Source organism: Girardinichthys multiradiatus, chromosome X (assembly GCF_021462225.1).
Source record: "Girardinichthys multiradiatus isolate DD_20200921_A chromosome X, DD_fGirMul_XY1, whole genome shotgun sequence".
NCBI lineage: Eukaryota > Metazoa > Chordata > Actinopteri > Cyprinodontiformes > Goodeidae > Girardinichthys > Girardinichthys multiradiatus.
Genome location: NC_061817.1, coordinates 6,066,911 through 6,089,659, shown reverse-complemented (window position 1 = coordinate 6,089,659; position 22,749 = coordinate 6,066,911). Strand labels below are relative to the sequence as shown.

Here is a 22,749-nt window from a genome sequence, read left to right as displayed (position 1 = left end):
TATTGTATATTTTCTCTATAAGAATACAATGTTACAGCTTCAAGAAATTACAAACACAAAGTTCAAGTTTACAGTTGTGGTTTATTCTTTATGAATACAATATGCTATAACAGTTTGTGAATACGATTTCTTTTCTATGAGAATACGAATCTACATTAGCGACTTGGTGTCACGTGATCTCATGCGGTTAGTGGAGCACAGAGTTAGTCGATTCGTGTTGCGCATGCGCTGTCACGCTCCTCACCGCCAGTAAACGTAGTGCTGGGATTGGATGACGGAAAAGGTAATGGGAGATAATTCAGTCAAAAAGGAATATTAGGAACAGAGGGGAGATGGGGGGAAATCAAGAGTATGAGGAGTGTGACAGAGCATGCGCAACACGAATCGACTAACTCTGTAAGTAAAACAAACCCATTGTACAAGCATATTTATTTTAAGAACAGATATCTGCTTTCTGAAGGTCTTGCCATGACCGTTGCTGGAGTGTTTATTATCAAAGTTAAAAGGCACAAGATGTAGGACAAGTTGTGTGAGCTAAAACAGAAGGATCTTGTTGCAAGGCCATGCTAAGTTAACTACCTCCTCACTGCCCCAACAAGGCTGGTAATACTGCAGAATGTTGCATGCATAAACACACAAAATTATTATGGATACTTAGCAACAATTTTGATCAGTGTTTTAATATTTACATAACATTTCATACATCTTTTTATACATCTTTTAGTCAGACATCAGACATAGGATGATGTCTGACTAAAAGATGCAGCCCAAAATGCCCAAAAGTGTAGTTTTGTAGAGGACTGACAGAAGTGCATAAAAATGGGTCACCTGATAGAAACTCAAACTATGCTTTTTGCTTTGTTCGGTTTTTGGTTCTTTTTGTTTGGTTGTTTTTTGTTGTTGTTTTTTTTTTTTTTTTGGCCTTTTTATTTATATCTGCATAGTTTTGCTGTTTCAGACCAACTATCTATCATCTATCTATCTATCTATCTATCTATCTATCTATCTATACTATCTATCTATCTATCTATCTATCTATCTATCTATCTATCTATCTATCTATCTATCTATCTATCTATCTATCTATCTATCCAAATATTAGTTTTTAGCGATAGGAGCGAAATTTGGAATGAAAGTTGGATTATTACTTCTTCCGGGGTTAACATGTCATCAAATAAAAGAGAGGGTTAGGATAGGTGTGGACGTAAATTTGCCAAAAAGACACTGTGTTTTTCTTGAACAAGGTACGGACAAGTGTAGTTTTGCGTCCTCTGCAAAGGCGAATAAAGGTACTCCAACTTCCGCCATTTTTATGTCGTCATTGTCGATGCCTTTAGTTTCAGACCTAGCACCTACTGGACATTTTTTTCCGCGCTTCTTTCAACGGCGAAAGCTTACAAATTAAAGAGTGGCGGGAGCTGTTGTCAGAAGGGTCTTGTGGAGGAAGAACACCGGCTTAGAGGTATTTATACCATTATTATAAACGCGTCGGGCCCGCTGCTTGCTGTTTTGCTAGATTTATCCGAACGTAATCATTTACGTAGTTTAGAGGCATCATATCTGTGTTTATATCCGCGTTTGCTAGCTACGTTTAATAGCTTGTTACAAGGAAAAAAGCTGCCATCGAATTTGCCACGAAAAAAACCACGTGTCCCACTGTTAAGTTATTGTGCTCGGTGTGCTTAAATTAACATGCTAAATTCATATCCTTGATTTGCGACTGCGTCTTAGGCTTTTTGAAAGCAGTGGAGGTTAACTTGTATACATTATAACTTACATTAATCATTAATGTGTTGGGTGAAGCTTTCAAAGTCGAACTTAATTATTTGGTACAGTGCTGTAAAAAAGTATTCACACTCCTTTACATTTTCCAAATTTGTCATGTTTCTACCAAAAATTGAAATGTACTTTCTTCTAATTTTCTGTGATCTACCAATGCAAAGCAGTGCATAATTTGAAGCGTTGGCATGCATTCAGTTGGCATACATGTATTCAGCCCCCTGGGCTAATATTTATAGTACCACCTTTAGCTGCATTTTCAGCTGCAAGTCTTTTGGGTTGTTTTGCTTATCTAGAGCCTGAATTTTTGCTAAATAGATCAGACTCAGTCAGTTTTGAGTTTCCAAGTTTTGTGACTGACTCTCAATTTGATTTAGTTCTATTATTTATTTGTTTTACTGGACCTTACAACTGAATATTCTTTAACTTAACCCATTGTAGTTCTGGTTATATGTGCAGTGCTAATGTCCTGCTGAAGTATGCCTCCACCCCAGTTTGTAGTCACCTTCAGACAGGTCTTCCCAGAACTGCCCTGTATTTAGCTCCATCTACACTATATTGCCAAAAATATTTGTCTGTCTGCTTTTACATGCACAGGAACATTTATCCCATCCTATTCATCTATAAGGTCCAATTTGTTGATGGGCCCACCATTGCCAGCAATAGCAACTTCAACTATTCTGTAAACATCTTTCTCAAGATTTAAGAGCATGTTCATGGCTAGATGAGAAAACCAGAATTACGGCCTCTGCTCTAATTCATCCCAAAGTTGTTCAAGAAGGACTGTGTGCCAATCAAGTTTCTCCACACCAAACTTGCACAACTGCAGCCATGACTGGAACACCGGAATGCACTGATCTTGGGGCGGGACCCAATACTTTTTGCACTATAGTGTGTCTTCCTAACAGTTCTGACCACCTTCCTTGTCTCTGCTGAGGAAACACGTCCACTGGCATAATACTGGCACTGCCATGTTTTCTTATGAATGTTTTGTATTCCTAGTTTTTTTGCATGTAGACTGAGAAGTTAAGCTTTGGCCTCATTTGATCTTTTTTTTTTTTTTTTACATGTTTTTGTATGCGCTCTGCATGGCTTGTGGCAAACTGCAAACAGGTCTCCTTATAGCTTTCTTTCAACTATGGCTTTCTTTTTGCCATTTCCCAACAAAATGCCAGATTTGTGGAGTTTAGAGCTAATAGATGCCATTCTCTTTGGTAGGATTGCAGTGGTGCCATACTGTTTTTGTTCTCCGATTATGTTGGAACAGTGCTCTGCAAGATGTTTCTTTAAACATATTGGCATATTTGTCTAGGTCTTTAGACTTACCCGCAATCCTCTAAGGCATTCACAGAGCAGCTGGATTTATATTGGGATGAAATTACACACAGATGGACTCTATTTATTATTGGGTGACCTTTTGTTTGTTTCTCTCTAACATGCCTATGCTGTGTGTTTCTGCATTTTAAGTAAAGTTCAAGTATTTGTTGTTATATTTTTCTGAATCTGCACACAATAAGGCATCTATAGTTTTAGTTTTTTTTATGTGCTAGTTTAGTGTGTTTTGTCTCTTTTCTAAAAAGTTTGATTCAATTTACAGTCTCTTTATTTTCAAATAAACCATTTGCAGGTATGGAGTTCAAACGTCGCAATGGTGCCCCTCTCATGGGTGGTGCATCCCAGGCCAAGCGTGGTAAAACAACTGCGAATGGGAGGACTGTCCGTCCCAGTTTGAGGAAGAACTGTCAATGTTTGATGACGTAGAGATCGATATGGATGACATGGAGGGACATGATGTCATTCCTGTGGGTGAGTGTTGGGCCTCACACAAGCAGAGGTTTTGTAAATTTCTTTCATAAGTTTCTAAAACTTTAACATCACATGGCACCACAGGTATTCGTTAATTACAGCTCTATATCTACTGCTCTAATATTTAATGTCCTTTAGTCTTAACGCTGCCTTACCTGTCCTGTCCTGTCAGGTAACCTTTTCTCAGCAGACCAGAACCCTCGCTGGAGGAGGCCTAACGCCCCCTCATTGGACCCATCCTCTGATACCTTGGTGTTCCAGCAAATTGATCTCGACTACTACCTGGGTAAGTATTAAAAAAATAAAATAGATCTAGATAACTCAAGGACATCCTATAAGTTTGATAGATCTACCCGTAGAGACAGTTGAAGTTATGTAAGATGAAAATGATTGAGTAGTTTTTTTTTCTCTCCTGCAAGTGGCTCCATAGCTGGTATGCCTGGCCTGTCACAGGGAAAAGTACCAATTATTAGGATGTTTGGTGTAACAGACAGTGGCAACAGTGTGTGCTGTCATGTTCATGGCTTTGCACCTTACTTCTATGTTCCTGCACCAAGCGGTGAGTCCTTGACATTATTTTTAACTGTGGTTTATATGTTAAGGTGTATCTTATGCACTACATAATACTTAAGCTGTCAAACTTCTCTGTGGTTTATCCTTATTAGGTGCAAAGTGTTGTGACTGATGCTAATGGGTCTTGAAAAATCTTTACTGTATGTGTGTGATTTTCTTTTATTATCTTTTTTTTTTTTTTAAAGGATTCACATCTAATTACCTTGGTGAATTTAAAAGAGAGCTGAACTCTGTTGTTCTTAAGGACATGCGCTCCAATAAGGACAATATCTCTGTCACAGTGCTCGCTGTGGACATCTGTCGCAAAGAAAGTAAGTACATAGAAGTTAGGTTTTTAAAGATGTTCACCAGCTATCATGATCGTTGATCTCAGACTGTTTTATAAATAAATGAACGCCATAATAAATTAATAAGCATGTATCAGGGTAGTATGTATTCTGTTTTCTATTTTATAACAATGTGCTTTAACAACAAATGTAAGTCCAAGCTTCTCTTCTCTTTCAACCAAAGGCATGTATGGCTACCATGGGCAGCACAGTCTGGATTTTTTGCGGATAACAATGGCAATGCCTCGTCTCATTGCGCCTGCAAAGCGCCTGCTTGAACAGGGCTTTACATTTGGACCGTTTCCCATCCAGAGCTGCCTATGAAGCTAACATAGATTTTGAAATCAGGTAGGTGTGTTTTATTTAAAAAAAGAGAAAGAGAGAGAAAAGGTGTTAAAAGGTTTCACTAGCTAAAATTCCTAATAAGGTTTGCTGTATAAAAAACGTTTTTATTGTCTGTAGATCACAACTAAATAAATATATTCTCTATTTCTATATAAGCCAGGAGAGTAAACAATTTAAAGGCACCTTTCTTTCAAATTTTGTACCTTTACAACCCAAAACTTCAGTATAATTGATGTGATAGACCACCAAAAAGTTATTCATAATTGTAAGATGTGCGGAAAAGGATTCATGGCTTTCAAAATTCCTCAATTGATTAAAAAAATTAACAAATAAACTGGCATGCTTTGTATTCAGAGCCCCAATTATACAGACCAAATACCTTATGTATGCAAACCTACTAAGACATGGCTGTCTTCCTAAACTGACAAGCTGGGTAAGGAGAATCAGAGAAGATGCCTCTGGAGGAGCTGCAGTGATCCACAGCTCAGGTGGAAGAATCTGTCCATAAGACAACCAAGTATAGAGAGGGCGTTTAGAGCTCCCATTTACAATTCAGCACAGACCTGTAGCATACTGGCACAGCTACAATAGAGTGGTTTAGATTAAAGCATATTCATGTTTAATATGGGTGGAGAATTTAGGGCATAACCTAAAAAGTAGTGTTTACAGAGGCTCACCGTCCAATCTGACTGAGCTTGAGCTAATTTATGAAAATAATTCCAGTCTTGAGATTTGTTTGCCATAACTATAGCATACGGTGAGTTTATAAAGCATTACATACAAATGCATGGCACACTTTTTTGATTTTACTGGTTGGAAATAAAATCCATTCATCATTTCCCATCCACCTTGCAATTTCCCATTTCTGTGTGTTGTAATCCTCCCAAAATTCTAATGAAAAACATTGCTGTTTGTGGTTGTAAAGGGACTAAATGATATGGCAAGCTTTCTTTTTGCAGTCTAGCTATCCTGCTGTTGTTTCACAAGTTTATGGTGGACAGTGATGTAGTGGGATGCTGCTGGATTGAACTTCCCAAATGCAAGTACAGCGTCCGTGAAGAGAAGAGCTCAGCGAACCCAGTTTCTCAGACCCCAAGCAAGGTTGGTGTTGTTTTTGTTACATCAATATATCTACATTTCTGTCCTCCTGATCCCACCTGTGTTGCTTCCTTGCTTCATAGGTTTGTCGTTCACTTCCCTTCCTTCTGGTTTTGTATTGTAAGCAGAGTAAAACAGCTGTGTTACGCCACCTCTTGTATTTGTCCGGCAGGTTTCTTTGTGTCAGTATGAAGTTGATGTTGGATGGACAGACTTCATAAGTCCCCCTGCAGAGGGAGAATGGCAGAAGATCGCTCCACTTAGGGTGCTTAGCTTTGACATAGAGTGTGCAGGAAGAGAAGGTCATTTCTTTTTCTAGGCCTTCTTCTACATTATTAAATCGTGAGACAAAGACCCAGTCAGATACATGTTGATGCCGATTTTTCTTTTTTTTTGTCCAGGAATTTTCCCTGAACCAGATAAAGACCCAGTGATTCAGATCGCCTCGATGGTCCTATGGCAGGTGAGACCGAGCCGTTCATTCGCACAGTGTTCACCCTCCAGTCCTGCGCCAGCATCGTTGGCTCTCAGTTATTATGCTTTACTCAGGAGAAAAAGCTTCTTCAGGTAGCGGCCTGTCTCAAGAAGGGAAAATAAGAAACTCACGCAACAGATTTCAAACTGTTAATTATTTATTTTTTTATTTTAAAATATATATTTTTGTTTCTCTTCTGAGCAGAGCTGGGCAGAGTTCTTGAGGACCGTGGACCCAGACATCATCACTGGATACAATATCCAGAACTTTGATTTTCCCTACCTGCTCAACAGAGCGGCTGCTTTGAAGGTTAGATAGAACCCCGTTTAAAAAGCCCTTTGAATCTTTTTTTTTAATAACACTGTCAGGTGTTATAAGCTCACAAAACACCTTCAAAGTTCCAATCCTATTTTCTTGAAAAACATTGAACAATACCCGTGAAACAACGCAAACTTGTTTTAACTGCACATAAGTTGGTGCTTTCAAATATAAATGAAACGACGCATTTATCGGCTGATCACCGTTCTCCCAAAATTAAGGAAATCGTGGTCGATCGATTGATCGGCCGGCCGATCGATCGTTGCACCCCTGATTATCAAAGTTTTGCAGACAGGAAAAGTCTGGAATTATATCAAGTTTTTTTCCAGGTCTGGACACGGATTGAAAGAGCTTGGAATGATCTTTGTATTTCCATGGGCGTCTGGGATTTTGACTTGAGAAAGTGAAATTTTGATTTTCAACCTGAGCAGGAAACCTGGGTTATATATTTCAATAGATAAACTGAATCATTTTGTCTTGTAAAATATCCTGAAAACATTTATTGTGAATTGGTGCAATACAAATAATCTGAATTCATAAAATTTTAACACCTATAACATGTTGCAAGAATCCAATGAAAAACTTCTATTCTGGTCAGACTAAAACTTTTCAGTTTTCTTCCTCGACTTTATACCTTTTTTTTTTTTTGTTCAGGTGGATCTTTTCCATACTTGGGCCGAATGCAAGGCGTCCAATCAGTTTTGCGAGAGTCAAGTTTCCAGAGTAAGCAGATGGGACGCAGGGAGAACAAGACCATCAACATGGAGGGCCGAGTTCAGTTTGATCTGCTGCAGGTCAGAACTCGCTATGTAGCTTATGCAGTTAATATATACATTTATTGATTAGGTAAAAATGTGTCGAATATTATAGATTGGTATGTCTCCCACAGGTTCTTCTAAGGGATTACAAGTTGCGCTCCTATACGCTGAACGCCGTGAGTTTCCATTTTCTGCAAGAACAGAAGGAGGATGTACAACACTCCATCATCACTGATCTGCAAGTAATACCTAGTTTTCTTCATTTTTGGTCTTCTTTTTAATTGTAATATAAAATATTGCCATTGCCGTTTTCCACCCTCTTTCTTCCACATCAGAATGGAAATGAACAAACACGACGTCGTTTGGCAGTGTACTGCCTGAAAGACGCCTACCTACCGCTCCGTCTGCTGCAGAAACTGATGTGTGCGTGATTAACTACATGGAGATGGCCAGAGTGACGGGAGTTCCTCTCACTTACCTGCTCTCAAGAGGACAGCAGATCAAAGTGGTCTCTCAGCTGTTGCGACAGGTAAGAAATGCAAACTGAAACATTACTTGGTATTGGTTATATGGTGCTAAATAAATTAATAACCAAAAACCTGATGAGCCATTCAATGAAAAGGAGAAAGAGAGATGCTGGTATTCATGATTGCATGGATTCATTCATGAATAATAAATCTTTTTACCTGACTGTACAGGTGAAACGGGTACATAAATGCTTTGTGAGTGCATTTAAAACATACTTAAAAAGTAGGTGTGTGTGCTTTCAAGGCTATGAAACAGGACCTGGTAATGCCTGTTGTGAGGACCAAGGGGGGAGAATACTACACAGGAGCAACAGTCATTGAGCCAGAGAAAGGGTATGTCCATCTACTGGTTATTTAGGCTATTTAGCGACTAAATGTCACCCGATCTCCAGTGGGTACAGATTTTTTTATTTTTTCAGCTGTTTCCATCATTCTTTTCTTTGATAGATACTACAACATTCCTATCGCCACCCTGGACTTTTCCTCCTTGTATCCGTCCATCATGATGGCTCACAACCTGTGCTACACCACCTTGTTGCAGAAAGGCTCTGCTGAGAAACTTGGGTAAGCTTCTTCATTCTGTTTTTGTATCGTCTCCAACCCACAAGGAAGAGATGAAAAACCAAAAATGTAGCTGTTGGCTGTTGTTAGTACGACCAGGAAGATATTAAAACAACACTCTTCAGTGTGGAAGTTCTTTATTGAGGAAGGCAGACTTAAAACTAGTTCTTTCCAGTTTTACTCAATTGTTTAAAACAAAATCAAAGAAAGAAGTCATTTAAAAGGGGACAATATTTTTTAAAACCTTGTGACATGTCTGCAGTTCACTCAGGCTAGGAGAGTGTGAGACTTGAAGCAGATAACAGAAAGGATGCAACAAGGTTTCTCAGTTTTATCCTTTTGAGCTCTCAACGTTTGTTTTGGAACTTGCTGGATTTGAAAATCTTGGCAACCGTTTTTAACTCTTGAGTTAAATTACATTCTCAGGAATATACACACGTAAACTGCTGTTCTAGTAGTGCTAGTTATGCTAATAGCTAAAAAGGATGCTAAAGACAGTTTAAAAAAAATTTGATTTCTGTAAAAAAAAAAACATTTTATAAAATAAACACCTGTTTTACAGCAACTGTTCTATGTCTGAAATAATTATTTAAGGGTCACTTACTGCAGGCAGGCTATAAAGGAATATTTTGAATGCTGTTCATGTATGTTCTTTTGTTTTATGTTTTTGTTTAGAAAAGAAAAATAAGATTCAACAGGTCAAAGCTTTATAGAAATTGTCCACAAAATTCTTACTAATGCATCTTTCCACAAGGGTCATTAACTGAATTGGCATGAATGACTCCAGACCAGGGGCCTCATGTACGAAGCGTACTTATGCACAAAACCTTGTGGTTTAATGTTTCATGCACAACTCGGCATGTACAAAGATGAACATTGCGTAAAAGTGTGAAGAAGCCACGGAAACCTTTTTCAATCAACAATAACAAACTACAGACACCTAACACTCACCTAAATACACTGAAATATGACTATTCAGTTTTAATTAATTCATGGAGCATCCAACCTGATGTTATTTCATGAGTTTGAGATTTATGGCTTAAACCAAAGCGATGAAACAATCAGATTTTGGCCTCATACAATAACGTGACACACCTCAACAAATGATGGAAACAACCTCAGTCGGATGTAAACCGTGAAACTTCCTCCGTTTCTGTCACCTGTAGATGGAAATGCGCATCGGTTTGTGCGCTGAGGAGCATAAAATGCATGTGAATCATCTAAGGGGCACCTCCATTCTCACTGAAATAGAAAACGGTGTCTGATCAGCAGATTAATTCCTAAGAAGTCAGGTTTGATGATTCCTGAGGTGGACAAGCTGGAGACAATCACACATGTCCATGAATAGCTGCTAAAGTTGTGCGTAATTATGGAACGATGGCAGCTTTGGCACAGCTGGAAGACATCCTCGATGGAAGAAGTCAGAGGGAGAATTTTTATTATTTTTTTCCAGAAGTCCTACTAACCTGCTGGCACATAATGATGTATGGCTTATCAGATGGTTTAGGTTGCCCAAGGCAGGAACTGGCAGGAACCAGAGCTCTGCACAGAACTGGCCTCAGTGTTACAGACGGCAACCAGGAGGAACTGTGTGTTGCCGGTTCAAGTTCTTACTATCCTGTGGTCCTTTTAAACCAGAGCTTTTCAGAGGGAGCTGTATTTAGGTCGGGTATTTAGCAGTCATCCCTGAGTCGGGTCATGCCAGCCAAATGGGTCGGCCTCATTCGTATGTTGCTCAGATATATAAAGTTCCCCTAAACGTAGGCTCTCATCTGTTTTCTAAATGTCATCAGAGCTATGGAGTGCACTCATATTGCTATAAGGGCCCGATCTGTAAGTCGGCATGCTTTTGTGAATAGAAAGAATTTTCATTCAATAAATGTGTTACCTATTTGTGATGTGCAAATGTAATAATTATAATAGTTGTGTTGGAAGCAAACCTCAATCAGACTGGCTGGTTTCTAAGTCATTTTCTATTTTTTTTTTTTTTTTTTATGTGATGTCCTGAACAGTATATGGCCATAAATACTTTGCGTATTTATGGTGGGACCGTGTGATCCAAGCGCCATGTGCAGCTACGCCAAATTCACTGCAAATGGGATGTATGAAGGCTACGTGTGCGGTGAGATGTCATCGCCTAGTTTCGTACATTGAATTATTTTTTGTGCGCCACAAGTTTCAGAATTTCACTCTACCGACAACTTTCACTATGAAAGCTGCGCACTCTTTCGTACATGAGGCCCCTGGCCTACTGGGAATTGCTTTGGGCTGCAAGTAATGATTATTTTACGAATTGGTTAATCTGTCAACTAATTTTTCGATTCATAACTGGATAGCAAAAGGTTCTTTAACAAGAGATGTTTGTTTTTTTTACAGAATTTGAACCAGGTGAAGCTAAAACTACACCACTTGAGGAGTTCTGGATAGAACATATTTACAGACAAAGTATATATTTTTGGTACAGTTTTGGCCTAGCTAGTGCTCTGAGTGGGTTGTTCTTTCAGCAAATGGCATGTTTCTGAGTGTGTATACTCCAGTTAACGATTATTCAATTACTAAATTAGTTGAGGATTATTTCAATAATTGATTAAAGCAATCAATTGTTTCAGCCCTATATTTGATTTTAATAGCATTTGTATGTCTGCAGGCTGTCACCAGATGACTTCATCAGGACTCCTACGGGTGATCAGTTTGTGAAGAGCTCTGTGAGAAAAGGTCTTCTTCCAGAGATACTGGAGAACCTGCTGTCTGCCCGAAAGAGGTTTGAAGCACTTTAAAACTAAAAGGCGCTAATGGTCGGACTTCAGAGGGTATCCATTAGAATTTGCAGTAATCTACAGCTGTTATTGAATATTTAGGACACCCAGTCTCACAGGAAATGCTCTTGAAAATGAAGAATGCAACATATGCCAGCATTAGATGATTAGATGTCCCCTCTGGGTGTGACTATCACTTACCTGTATATTTAAGTTCTGATGTTCATTTCCATTTGTCCCTGCAGGGCTAAAGCAGAGCTAAAGAAGGAAACCGACCCTTTCAAGAAACAGGTGCTGGATGGTCGTCTGCTAGCCCTGAAAATCAGTGCAAATTCTGTGTACGGCTTCACTGGAGCCCAGGTGGGCAAACTGCCCTGCTTGGAGATCTCACAGGTGAGCGCTTTCTATTTCGGGACGAATCGGATAGGAAATGGTTGTAGACGAATAGCCTGTCTTGGCCTTGGAACAGTTTGTTTTTTGGGTGGGTTTTCTTCAGTGGAGTTTGAGCTTGTTGCCCAGTTTTTATTGTTGTGCACAGATGTAAAGTTGGAGCAGGAACGGTAAACGACAAAGATGGAGTGTTAAGATAAGAAACCACAGAACAGGTGGAGATGGAGATGTACAGATGAAACAAGATATTTACATGTTCCGCATTAAGCACACAAGCTTTGTTTTTCCCCCTTATTGTCTGACTTTAAACCCAACCTAACATTTCAAGTTTGGTTGCACTAACGTGCCTTTAAACAGTTTGGGAAAGCCCAGATGTTGATGTCATGGCTTTTTTAAGTTTCTGATTTTCAGCATTTGAGTTGATTCAAGGCACACTTGTGGAAATATTTTAAGGCAACACCTCAAACACGCTGCTGCCTTCTGTGACATCATTAAATAAAAAAAAGCAGCCAATAAAACAGGAAGAGAATTGTGGACCACCACTGGTCATTTATAAACAGCATGGTAATGTTTATAATCTCCAGGAAGGAGATGAGTTTTGTGTCCTAAATGTCTTGGTGTAAAATGTGTGTATCAACTCCAGAAGCAGAAGATGCTGGCTGAGACCGTTACAAATAAAAGCGTCGCAAACATGAGTACCCCACCCTAACTGTGAAGCATGGGGGTGGCAGCACCGTATTGTGTCGGTGTTCTGCTGCAGCAGGGACTGGTGCACTTCACATAATAAATGGCATCATGAAAACAAAACATTCTTTGAAAACGTTTGAGAAACACCTGAAGTCATTAGCTAGGAAGATGAAACCTGGGTATCAATGGGTCTCCCAAATGGACAATGCACCAAAGTCCAGCAAACCAGGTTATCCAGTTTAAAAGGCAATTCTACATAATGCTAAGAAAATGTGTGTAAACCGAGTATTGTCTTTGTATATACAGTGTATGTAAATATCTGGTATCATATGTAAACATCTGACTCCACAGACACTTTGAAAGGAAAATACTAAACTACTGCAGTCTCTGTGTTTAATGAAACGATGGTGAAACCTTCAGTACCGTTTACTGGCCCCACACCACCTCTTTATTATCGTATCTATATTGACCCTCCCACCACCTGAGACAGGCTACAAAGCTCAAGACCCTTTCTCCTGCTTGCTTTTATCTCTTCAAGAGTGTCACTGGTTTTGGAAGACAGATGATTGAAAAAACCAAACAGCTGGTGGAGTCCAAATATACAATTTCTAACGGCTACCAAGCTGATGCCAAGGTGAGACACATCTCTGTGTTCTGCCATTACTAAAACACATTTTGTGTTGTCTTTGTATTTTCAATGATTATCTAGTGGAATTTGAACTTGTGGGGGTAATATATTTTTTTCCTCTCGTCTCTCTGAAGGTGGTTTATGGGGACACAGACTCCGTCATGGTCAAACTCGGTGTCTCCACCGTAAAGGAAGCCATGGATATTGGGAGGAAAGCAGCTGAATGGGTGTCGTCCCATTTTACACCACCCATCAAGTAGAGTTTGAGAAGGTAGCAGATAAATGCATTATAGCTAGGAGCAGCGCTTATTTTCTAATGGTTTCAGAAAAAATGGCTGTTTGCTTGGGCTAAATTTCTTCTTCCTTTTGGTTATTTTTCAGACAACACTTGACACTAAAGAACATTTTCCTGCTAGGATTGTATCGGACAGATTTTAGCTGTGCCACTGCTAATGATTTAGTAAATGTTTAAGCTTTGAAAAGAGAGCTTTCACATTATTCAGGCCTCTGCTCTTCTGTTTTTAACAAAACAGCGTGTAAATGTGATGCAAGTAACTCTTAAGTCAGGATAAAGCTTAAAGCGTGACAAACTTCCTAAAGAATCTACAAGAGTTTGCATTTATTAATATCTTAAATAGCTTCTTACATTACTAGCATGCTTTATTAATTTTCTAGCTGTTTTACTATCAGCATGCCTCAATTTGCACAGAATATTTTTCTGCCTTCTTTTTGTTTAAAGGGTTTTTGCAAAGTAACAGAAATTCTGACATAAATATTTTCCAGATTTGGGTATGTATAAAAAAAAAAAAACTAGGTAAGAGGCATTTCCAGACTAGATACCCTGTCCTAATATACTCTCATCCATAAATATCTGAGTTTCTTAAAAAGAAGTGTCCTATTAACAATGGTTTTATATAAAGTATGTGTAAACTAGTCAGCGAGCCATTGTCATTTATCTGTCAGTCCACCCACGCACTGACCTGTCACCCCTCCATCCCTCTGTGAATCCAACCACTTACCTGAAGTCTTTGCTTTTTTGCAAGACTCACGTCTGTAGCTACATTAATTGTAAACTCTGATTTGTACACTGTTTAAATATTTGACAATAGTTGAATGACAATCCTGGACAATTTTAGTTTTGATAGGTTTGGCATGGATTAGGAACCCAGTGAATAATGAGTATACCATTTCTTTAAATCCATGTTGAAATATGTAGCACTGTTATATTTTTCCTTTTTTTAATGGTTGCATAAAGGGTCTCTTACAATGAAGACCGGTGTTTTGACCTCCACAGGTGTATTACCCATACCTGCTGATCAATAAGAAGCGCTACGCAGGCCTGTATTTCTCCTCCAGTTCAGACACGCATGACAAGATGAACTGTAAAGGCATCGAGACAGTCCGCAGAGACAACTGCCCTCTAGTGGCCAATCTTATCAACACTTGTCTACAAATGATCCTCATTGACAGGTACAGTGCGCATATACTTGCTGCATAGAAGTTTAATAAAGATGACCTCCATTGCATTTATTTTTAAGCATCAAAACGGCCAAATTGCATTTTAGATGTTTTTTTGTAGGGATCCTCAAGGTGCTGTGGATCATGCAAAGGAAGTGATTTCAGACCTGCTGTGCAATCGCATTGACATCAGTCAGCTGGTCATCACTAAAGAGTTGACGCGTACAGCCCAGGAGTACGCTGGCAAGCAGGCACACGTGGAGCTGGCTGAAAGGTCAAATTGTTTACTAACCTCTTATTTCAGTTAAGAAAAATCTACTGTTTTTGGGAAATTTCTCCTTTTCATGTTGATGTTTTCACAGGATGAGGAAAAGAGATACAGGTAGTGCCCCAAACCTGGGTGACAGAGTTCCCTACGTTATCATCAAGGCTGCAAAGGGAGCAGCAGCTTACATGAAGTCAGAGGTGGGGAACGTTCTCTCTGTGACCTTCTTGCTTGACACGTGTGTTGTATTTTCCTTTTCACACACGTTTACATCTGGTGTTATTCCTATCTCTTCCAAAACCTCAGGACCCGATCTATGTGCTGGAGAACAATATCCCCATCGACACACAATACTACCTGGAGCAGCAGCTGTCCAAACCCCTACTGAGAATATTTGAGCCTATCCTGGGGGACCAAGGCGGAGAGTGTCCTTCTAAGTACGACAAGAAATATGTTTTTCAGAATGGTGGTTCACACAGCATGATGCTGCCACCAGCATCATCCACTGATTGTCCACTAATGTTCTGTAACTAATGCTGGACAGCTTTCTTTGTACTGACATTAAATTACACATTATCCAACTGGGTAAAAAGAAACTATGAAATATTTTCCTTCTACTTCAAAATTCTTCACTACTTTGGGTTAATCTACTACATAAAATCCAAATATTTTACATTGAGATTTATGCTTGGTACAAAATGTGGTATGAAGGGATGTGAATACTTCTTTGAGTCAGATCAAAAATCCAGTCTAACCAGGAAATAAAATCTAAAGATCTAAACCATATCTAACCACCTAAACTGCATCCATGTCTGTTCTAGAAGAGGCCTGAATGACAGCAGTCTGAGTCGTTTGTATTTTCTCTCTTTTTAGAGGGCGACCACACTCGCTGTAAGACCGTGTTGACCTCGAAGGTTGGAGGTCTCATGGCATTCGCCCAGAAGAGAAGCACCTGCATCGGCTGCAAAGCTGTGCTCAAAACTGATGGTGTGTTTTTGCTTCCCCGTCTTTTTTTTTTTTTGGTTTTTGATTGATGACGTCTGAGTTAAAGTGATACGAAATGTTTTCTTTCGCATCACTACCTCTAGCTTTCTAATAGATATTTGTATGCTTCCAGCGGCTGTGTGTGATTTCTGCAAAAAGAAGGAGTCTGAACTTTATCAAAAAGTGGTATGCAAGAACGTTTCTATTTTTTTCCCCATGTAGTTGGAGAGCAAATTTTTTCCCATTGTAACTGTTTTTTTTTTTTAAATAATCATCTAGATCTTCCACCTGAACGCGTTGGAGGAGCGTTTCTCCCGTCTGTGGACTCAGTGCCAGCGCTGCCAGGGTTCGCTGCATGAAGATGTGCTCTGCACCAAGTACAGAAAAAAAAAATAATGGGGACTTTTAGCTTTGTTAGATGTGCAAATCTAACCCCGTTGATGCCCACTGTTCTGCAGCCACGATTGCCCAATCTTCTACATGAGGAAGAAGGTTCAGAAGGATCTGGATGACCAGAGCAAGCTAGTGTCTCGATTCAGATGGTGATAAACCCATATCCTGAAGGCGAAGTCGGACTCTGATCCTCTACCTGTATGTTCTGTCTTTTAGTGCCTGTAAAAATGCCTACATAACGTTTTTTTCTATGAATACATTTACTTGTAGTGCCTTTTTGTAAAATAAAGCGAAACATCTAGTTTTTGGTTGTTGGGTAGAGTGAATTTTTTTTGGTCAGATCATGCAGAGGTGTTGGGTTAACACGGTTTTAACCGCATGTTCAGCTGTGTTTAACTTGCCAATACAACATGAAATCAGACTAAACTCTTTCAGAGGTAAGAACTCACTCTTTCTCAGACCTCAGAAACCACAACTTCTCATCTGGTTTAGTAGCTGACAAGACAAAACCCTGAGTCTGTAGTTTGTTTTGGTGCAAACCTAAAAAGGGTTGGAGTTCATGCAAAGCATATCGTCTTAAGCAATACGTTCTTGATTTCATAAGTTATCCTACTAGAAAAAAAAAAACATTGATGTAAAAGCTAAAAATAATTTTATAATTGAAACTTTACATGTTTTCCATCTGGCATGGTCGAGAAGGGGGGGCCCTGCAGTGGATGGTGAGGGGAGCTGAGATCACTGGAGCATCTCTAACCCTCTCTGAAGACTCTGTTACAGAGCTGCTGCAGGCACAGAGGTCTGGACATCATCAGAGACTCCTAATGGCATCTTCATGGTGTTTTTGAACGTCTGACATCAGCCAAACAGTCCCACAACCAGCGCTGCTGCATGGCTTTCTGCCTCCAGCTGTTAAAACGGTCAACTGCTAAATGATCTTCATATTACTGTTTTTTTTTATCTGTTTAATTGGCTTTCACAGTGATCTGTTAAATGATCCCAGAGATCAATTTACACCTTGCTTTACAATGATTGAATTCACACAGCAAAGAGGCTTCTAAAGAATACAACTCAAGATGTGATTTTTATTTTCTGTGCATTCAGCATCGTATTTGCTTTACACTAGGGATGCATCAAGTCGTTCTACAAAAATAGAAAACCATTAGTGACAAATGATCAAAAACTTGCTTTTTTTTTCTTTTAACCAGCCATCCAGCATCGCATATGATCAGAAAACTCAAACTCTGGCTTCAGCACGTGTGCCAGTAATACCACATAAATGTTCTCACAAGTCACATGCTGTGGTGATGAGGTGGCGAAGAAGAGTGCTGGAACAAACTGTGCAGACTGAATTTTAACTGCAACCACCAACACTGAGAATGTTAAATATGATGCAAGTGTACAAGCCCGTAAGCAGGTTACTCAGTGCCTGATTTAAAAAGAAAAGCATTTCCTGAGTAAACTTTGAAAGTGGCACAAACTCATCCTGTTTAAGAAACAAAGTGGAACATATTTGAACGTAAGTGAACCTGGGAGACTGAAACACCGTTTGAAGGTTTAAACAGAAGAAGCTGCTGTTCTAACAATAGTAGACACAAAATATACTGCTGTTGTGTTCTATTAAGATGAACACTTAACAAATGACAAAAGGTGACCGTGGAGACGGTTGCAGCGATGAAAATCGGTTCTGCAACGTCTGCTTCACTGACGCCTCCACGGTGAGGGGCAGTGTGCGAGTCAGGGCGGGCGGGCAGTACGATACAAGTGCTCTCAGGGAGGCTGTGGCCATATGTGTGTGTGTGCTATAGTATAATGCAACGTCTCTGATTGTTCTTCTTGCTCTTTTTGCTGCTGCAGTTGGTCTCCTTGTATCTTCTGATCTCCCGGACTAGTGAATAGAAGGCTTCCTCCACACCCTGCAAGACCAGAAAGTGAGAAATGTTGGTTTGGTACTTTCAGCGATTTTTCTGCAGGAATCTTCCGAACTTAAAATGTGTTAGTGCATGAATTAGTGTTGGTTAGTAAGTCAGAATAACTTTCAGAAAGTCAGTAATTTAATACAATAATGATATTTTAAGCATTTTGTTTTTCTGATCATTTTGATTATAGCTTAAAGGCAACGAAAACCCAAAATTCAGTTTCTCCACATTTAAAAAAAAAAAGTATTTTTAGTCAAGAAATCTTATGGCCATGTTGGCTACGTTTACCTTCTCCCCAGTCATGGGCAAAAAACTGCTGACTTGACGCTTTTCTCATTAGACAGTCTCTCGGTCAAACAAAAGGTCATTGCTAAAGCACCTGCTGTTCAGAGGGCTGTATCCAAGCATAGTAATGGAAAGTTCAGTGGAAGGAAAAAGTGTAGTAGACAAACATGCACAAGCAACATGTGGTGTATAACTGCAGCCTGAAGAGTTTTGTGGAGGGCTTCCAAGGTGTGAATAAGGTGCTTCAAGAGCTACCACACATTCAGGTGGATTAAGCCTGACCTAAACCCCTTTGGGTATTGTCAAGAGGAATTTTGGGTCTTTTTTGGGCCATAATCCTAATATTATTAACAGAATCTGTTAAAAACTTAAAACATAATCATTCTGTGTAATGAATCTATAAAATTTACGAGTTTCCCTTTTTCAGATGAATTACTGGCATTAATTAACTCTTCCGTTATTGTCTAACTGAGATAAACCTCAGGTGTTGCCGTTTCCACACACCTGTCTGGTTTTAGCAGAAGTCTCTACGAACGGCACTCCATAGCTCCGCGCCAGCTCCTGAGCCTGCCTCGTCTCCACCGTGCGGGAGCTCAGATCGCTCTTGTTCCCCACCATCACTATGGGAACACTGTCACTGTCCTTCACCCGCTTGATCTGCTCTCTGAGGAGATGACACATGTCAAAAAGCCCTTAGAGACTGAGGCCGTCCTTGTTGAACAGCTGTTTTCAGCCACCTGTCTTGGTCATCTGCAGAGGTCACATTGTTTGCATATAAACTGCACAGCAACAGGTAAGACAGAAAAGTCCAAACTCTAAAAAAAAAAAAAAAAAGCAGTTAATCTTGAAATGTGGGAGGCAGCAAAGCTAGAGGAGCTGTCTTGATTCAAATGGCCACAGAAATTTTAACCACACTCAGCATCTGTGTTTGAGATAAATGAGCTCAGTTCCTGCTTGGCAGGAAACAGCCCTCATAGCTAAACTGTTTAGTCTTGCAATAACAGTAACAATAACATCTTGATAACAGTAAATTGTGATTCAAACTCTTCTGTCTTAGCATGATGTCTTTCTCACGTACCACTTTACAGCAGATGCAGCATTTCCAGTCGCTTTGTTTTTTTTTTTTAACTCATTGTGTACCTGTAAAGGTGAACATCCTCAAAGGACTTGTAGTTGTTGATGGCAAACACACAGAGGAAGCCCTCTCCAGTCCTCATATACTGGTCCCTCATTGCGCTGTACTCCTCCTGACCTGCAGTGTCCAGGATGTCCAGCAGACATGTCTCCCCGTCGATCACCACCTGTTTTCTATACGAGTCCTGCGTCACAAAAACGTCATCGTCCTCAAAATTAGTTTAGCTGCAGTTGCATCAGTTATTCAAGGGCTGCATTATGTATTAACAGGGCATTAATGATTTATATCTGTGACAGTAAATGAAGCCGGTGATGTCTTCCAGATAAACTGCAGACTTTAATTTACGAGACGTGATCGCTGCAAGTTAAAAAGTTTATTTTTAGGAGAGCTGGAGAGACTGTCTATAATTTGGTTTTCATCTGCGAAATGATGGCTTGCCTTCATTATGCCACCATTATGAGGCGTGATGTCCTTTGCATCTATTTAACACTTTTGATTTTATAGCATCTCCACTTAAAAAAAAACAACAGCATCTACAGTAGGCAGAGGCCAGTTCTAAAACCTGTCCCTGCACACTGCTGGTCAGACAGCAGAAAGAGGGCTCCTTTGCAAACTGAAAACACAAATTCGGCTGTTTGGGAATATTTCCAGTTCTGGTCGAGAAAAAAACCCAAAAACACTAACAACCATACTGTGTAAACGAAGTGCGCTTCAACCATCGCTCTTTTTGAGGTAACGCTGTTTTACAACCACTGTACAGCCGGCAGGCTATGAGCAGAACATCTGTTAACAACACAACACCAGACTGGTTAAACAGCCTGACTGACTAACCAAGTAATATGAGCTTGATATATTTCCAGGACTAAAAGGTACAATGTGCACAATAAGCAATTCAAAACAACTATAGATTTCAGTATCTAGCTTATCTATCTATAGATCAAAACCAAAATAAATGTTACAGATATAATTAGACAACTGCATTAATATATTTTAGCTGCTGTAGGAGGAATTGTTTGTAAATACCATGATATTTTTAAATAATGAGATGCCTTATCTGCATGAATATAATTATTTTAGGTCTCTTTATATATAAATTATTATCATTGCCAATGATCTATAAAAGGGTGAACCTACATGCCATTGAAATAAAGATGAAATCAACAAAAAATAAGGGGAATAGATTAATTTATTTTTTTTAATTAAAACCTCAGTGGCAAATTAAATTTTTTAAGTAAATAATAGAAACATTTTCCTCTCATTTATTTTGTAATAAATATTATTTTACCTATCCATCTTTCCCAGTCCTTTTTGCCACTGCCAACATAATCAGACTGCAGTGGCCTTTAAAAGCCCATTAACTTCAACACACCCAGACATTTTAGAGCATATAGAGCTTCCTCGGTTTCTCACCTCGATAGTGGGATCATATTCGTCCACGAAGTGGTTCTGGATCAGCTGGATGGTGAGAGCGCTCTTCCCCACACCTCCAGCACCGACCACCACAAGTTTGTACTCGGTCATGCCTGCAAAAAAAGAGTCGAGTCAACAGGTGGACGACTCTGTTAAAACTTAAAAAGACACGATTTCATAATCTTTTCCAGAAAGTATCAGGTGATCATTAACAGATCCTCCCCCCCCCCCCAGCGACAATCCTCTCCTCCCTGAACTGACATGGCGAAGAGTCTAACCCAGATTTATCTCCCCATACAGACGCTTTTATGTAAATTAAGTCAGTTTTATCAGCGCCGAGTCGAAGTGAATGAGGGCTAGAAGTAAGAAAACACGGTCAGCGGTGCTTACCTGTCCGTCGGGCTGTGTTACACTGTGAAATGAAAGTTGAATTTCCGACAGATAAATGAGATTAGCTTGCTACATAACGTTAGCAAGAGATCATTTCCTTATTCAAAGCACTGGTTGAAACACTTCCACTAACGGACAACTGATCTGCCAGACTAGACAAAGCTAAGAGTTTTCGAGCCGGACAATCGTAAAAGTGTGAGGAAAAATATTCGACTTTACACAAAGATTTATAAGCAAGAAAACGTTGTAATTCCTACTTCTTCTCAGTTGCGGTTTATTGTAAATTAAGCGTTAATCCCCTTGTAATGCAACCAATCAAAAGAAGATTTTAAAGAATGACGTCCCTTCTGTCCAATCACAACAAGGCTTTAGTTCATAGCTCCGCCCAAAGATAGCAAAAAGCCCCAATCATCAACAGTTATATCTTCACTGGGGCGCGGCTTCCCGGATAGTTTTTCCTTTCTTGCACATCCTTCTCTTTAATTTCGCGTCACAAACGTAACATGCTGATGAGCAGTACTTGCGGATGTTGCGTAACACCTTTTTAGACTTACTGTATGAACTATTTCAAACCCTTACCATTTCTGTATTTAAACGCCGCTGTCTTCTAATGGTTTATTTTGAAAGCTTTACCCGGAATATTTACCGTGATCTTATGGCTCCCTTGACTTAGAACATGTATGCTGAGATGATTGAATGTTTTCTGCACTCTGATGGTTGCTCTTAATTATTACATCATTACACAAAACAAACACCTGTATAGACAAATATGGACGAGAAAGTAATCACTCACATTCTCTTGTTAAAAAAACAGCTTGGGATGATTTGAACTTTGTGACGTGGTTCATTGTTCTGTTGAATGTAGCCTCCAGAAGGGGTGGCCATGTACCCACACACCATTATAACACCACCACCAGCATGAACCTTGATACAAAGCAGCATGGATGCCTTTCTTCTGAACGTCTCGTATGAAATGGAGACTCATCGGATCATGGAATATTTTCCAATTTTGGTGAGCCTTTTTGAACTGTGGCCTCAGTTTCTTGCTCTTAGCAGCAGAAATGGCATCCAGTTCTTTTCTGCTGCCGGAGTCTATCTGCTTCAGGGTTTATAGAGTTTTGTGTTAAGAAATGTTTTTCCTGTTACCTTTGGTTGTAATAAGTGGTTAATTGAGGTAGTGTTGCCTTTCTGTCATTTTGAACCATTCTGCCCATTCTCTGATTTTGATATCAACAAAACCTTTTTGTCCACACAGCTACCATTCAGTGGATATTTTCTCTTATTCTCAGCTGTAAAACTGAAAGATGACTGCGAGTGAAATTCCCAGTGGATCAGCGGTGTCTGAAAACCCAGACCATTCCATCTGTCACAAACAACCATACTATGAACAAAGTCACTCTTTATAGACAAAACTGAAAAAAGCATGTAATGTTTTGTTTAATAATAAAAATAGACTAAACAAATAAATTGATTTCTTGTACTATTA

The 22,749-nt window shown here is 39.5% G+C and overlaps 2 protein-coding genes and 2 long non-coding RNA genes across 5 annotated transcripts; 3 read left to right on the top strand and 1 right to left on the bottom strand.

The window, feature by feature from the left end:
* Positions 1 to 3,756: 3,756 nt before the first annotated feature.
* Positions 3,757 to 4,708, top strand: LOC124863280. The gene is made up of 4 exons (XR_007037101.1): positions 3,757 to 3,871; positions 4,005 to 4,144; positions 4,344 to 4,469; positions 4,669 to 4,708. It is a non-coding gene; the product is annotated as an uncharacterized LOC124863280 (long non-coding RNA).
* A 1,087-nt stretch (positions 4,709 to 5,795) lies between these two features.
* Positions 5,796 to 16,435, top strand: LOC124863279 (DNA polymerase delta catalytic subunit-like). The gene is given in 25 exon segments (XM_047357605.1): positions 5,796 to 5,930; positions 6,100 to 6,229; positions 6,329 to 6,379; positions 6,382 to 6,494; positions 6,607 to 6,713; positions 7,376 to 7,514; positions 7,610 to 7,720; positions 7,814 to 7,900; positions 7,903 to 8,007; positions 8,250 to 8,338; positions 8,453 to 8,569; positions 11,214 to 11,327; positions 11,568 to 11,715; positions 12,938 to 13,033; positions 13,162 to 13,282; positions 13,285 to 13,298; positions 14,322 to 14,497; positions 14,607 to 14,759; positions 14,848 to 14,950; positions 15,057 to 15,163; positions 15,165 to 15,187; positions 15,624 to 15,737; positions 15,868 to 15,920; positions 16,014 to 16,111; positions 16,193 to 16,435. Coding segments are annotated over 25 exon segments (2,568 nt in total). The 5' UTR covers positions 5,796 to 5,819; the 3' UTR covers positions 16,281 to 16,435.
* A 754-nt stretch (positions 16,436 to 17,189) lies between these two features.
* Positions 17,190 to 22,249, bottom strand: LOC124863530 (GTPase HRas-like). 2 transcript variants are annotated; one of them, XM_047357943.1, is made up of 5 exons: positions 22,057 to 22,249; positions 20,874 to 20,986; positions 19,469 to 19,647; positions 18,833 to 18,992; positions 17,190 to 18,040 (listed from the first exon to the last, which is right to left on the bottom strand). In XM_047357943.1, the coding sequence occupies exons 1-5, from the start codon at positions 22,109 to 22,111 to the stop codon at positions 17,927 to 17,929; spliced, it is 621 nt and encodes a 206-aa protein (XP_047213899.1). In that variant the 5' UTR covers positions 22,112 to 22,249; the 3' UTR covers positions 17,190 to 17,926. The 2 variants fall into 2 exon arrangements, with proteins under 2 accessions (XP_047213899.1, XP_047213900.1); XM_047357944.1 differs by lacking the exon at positions 22,057 to 22,249 and adding an exon at positions 21,264 to 21,657.
* Positions 18,986 to 22,749, top strand: LOC124863531. The gene is made up of 3 exons (XR_007037148.1): positions 18,986 to 19,121; positions 22,129 to 22,275; positions 22,519 to 22,749. It is a non-coding gene; the product is annotated as an uncharacterized LOC124863531 (long non-coding RNA).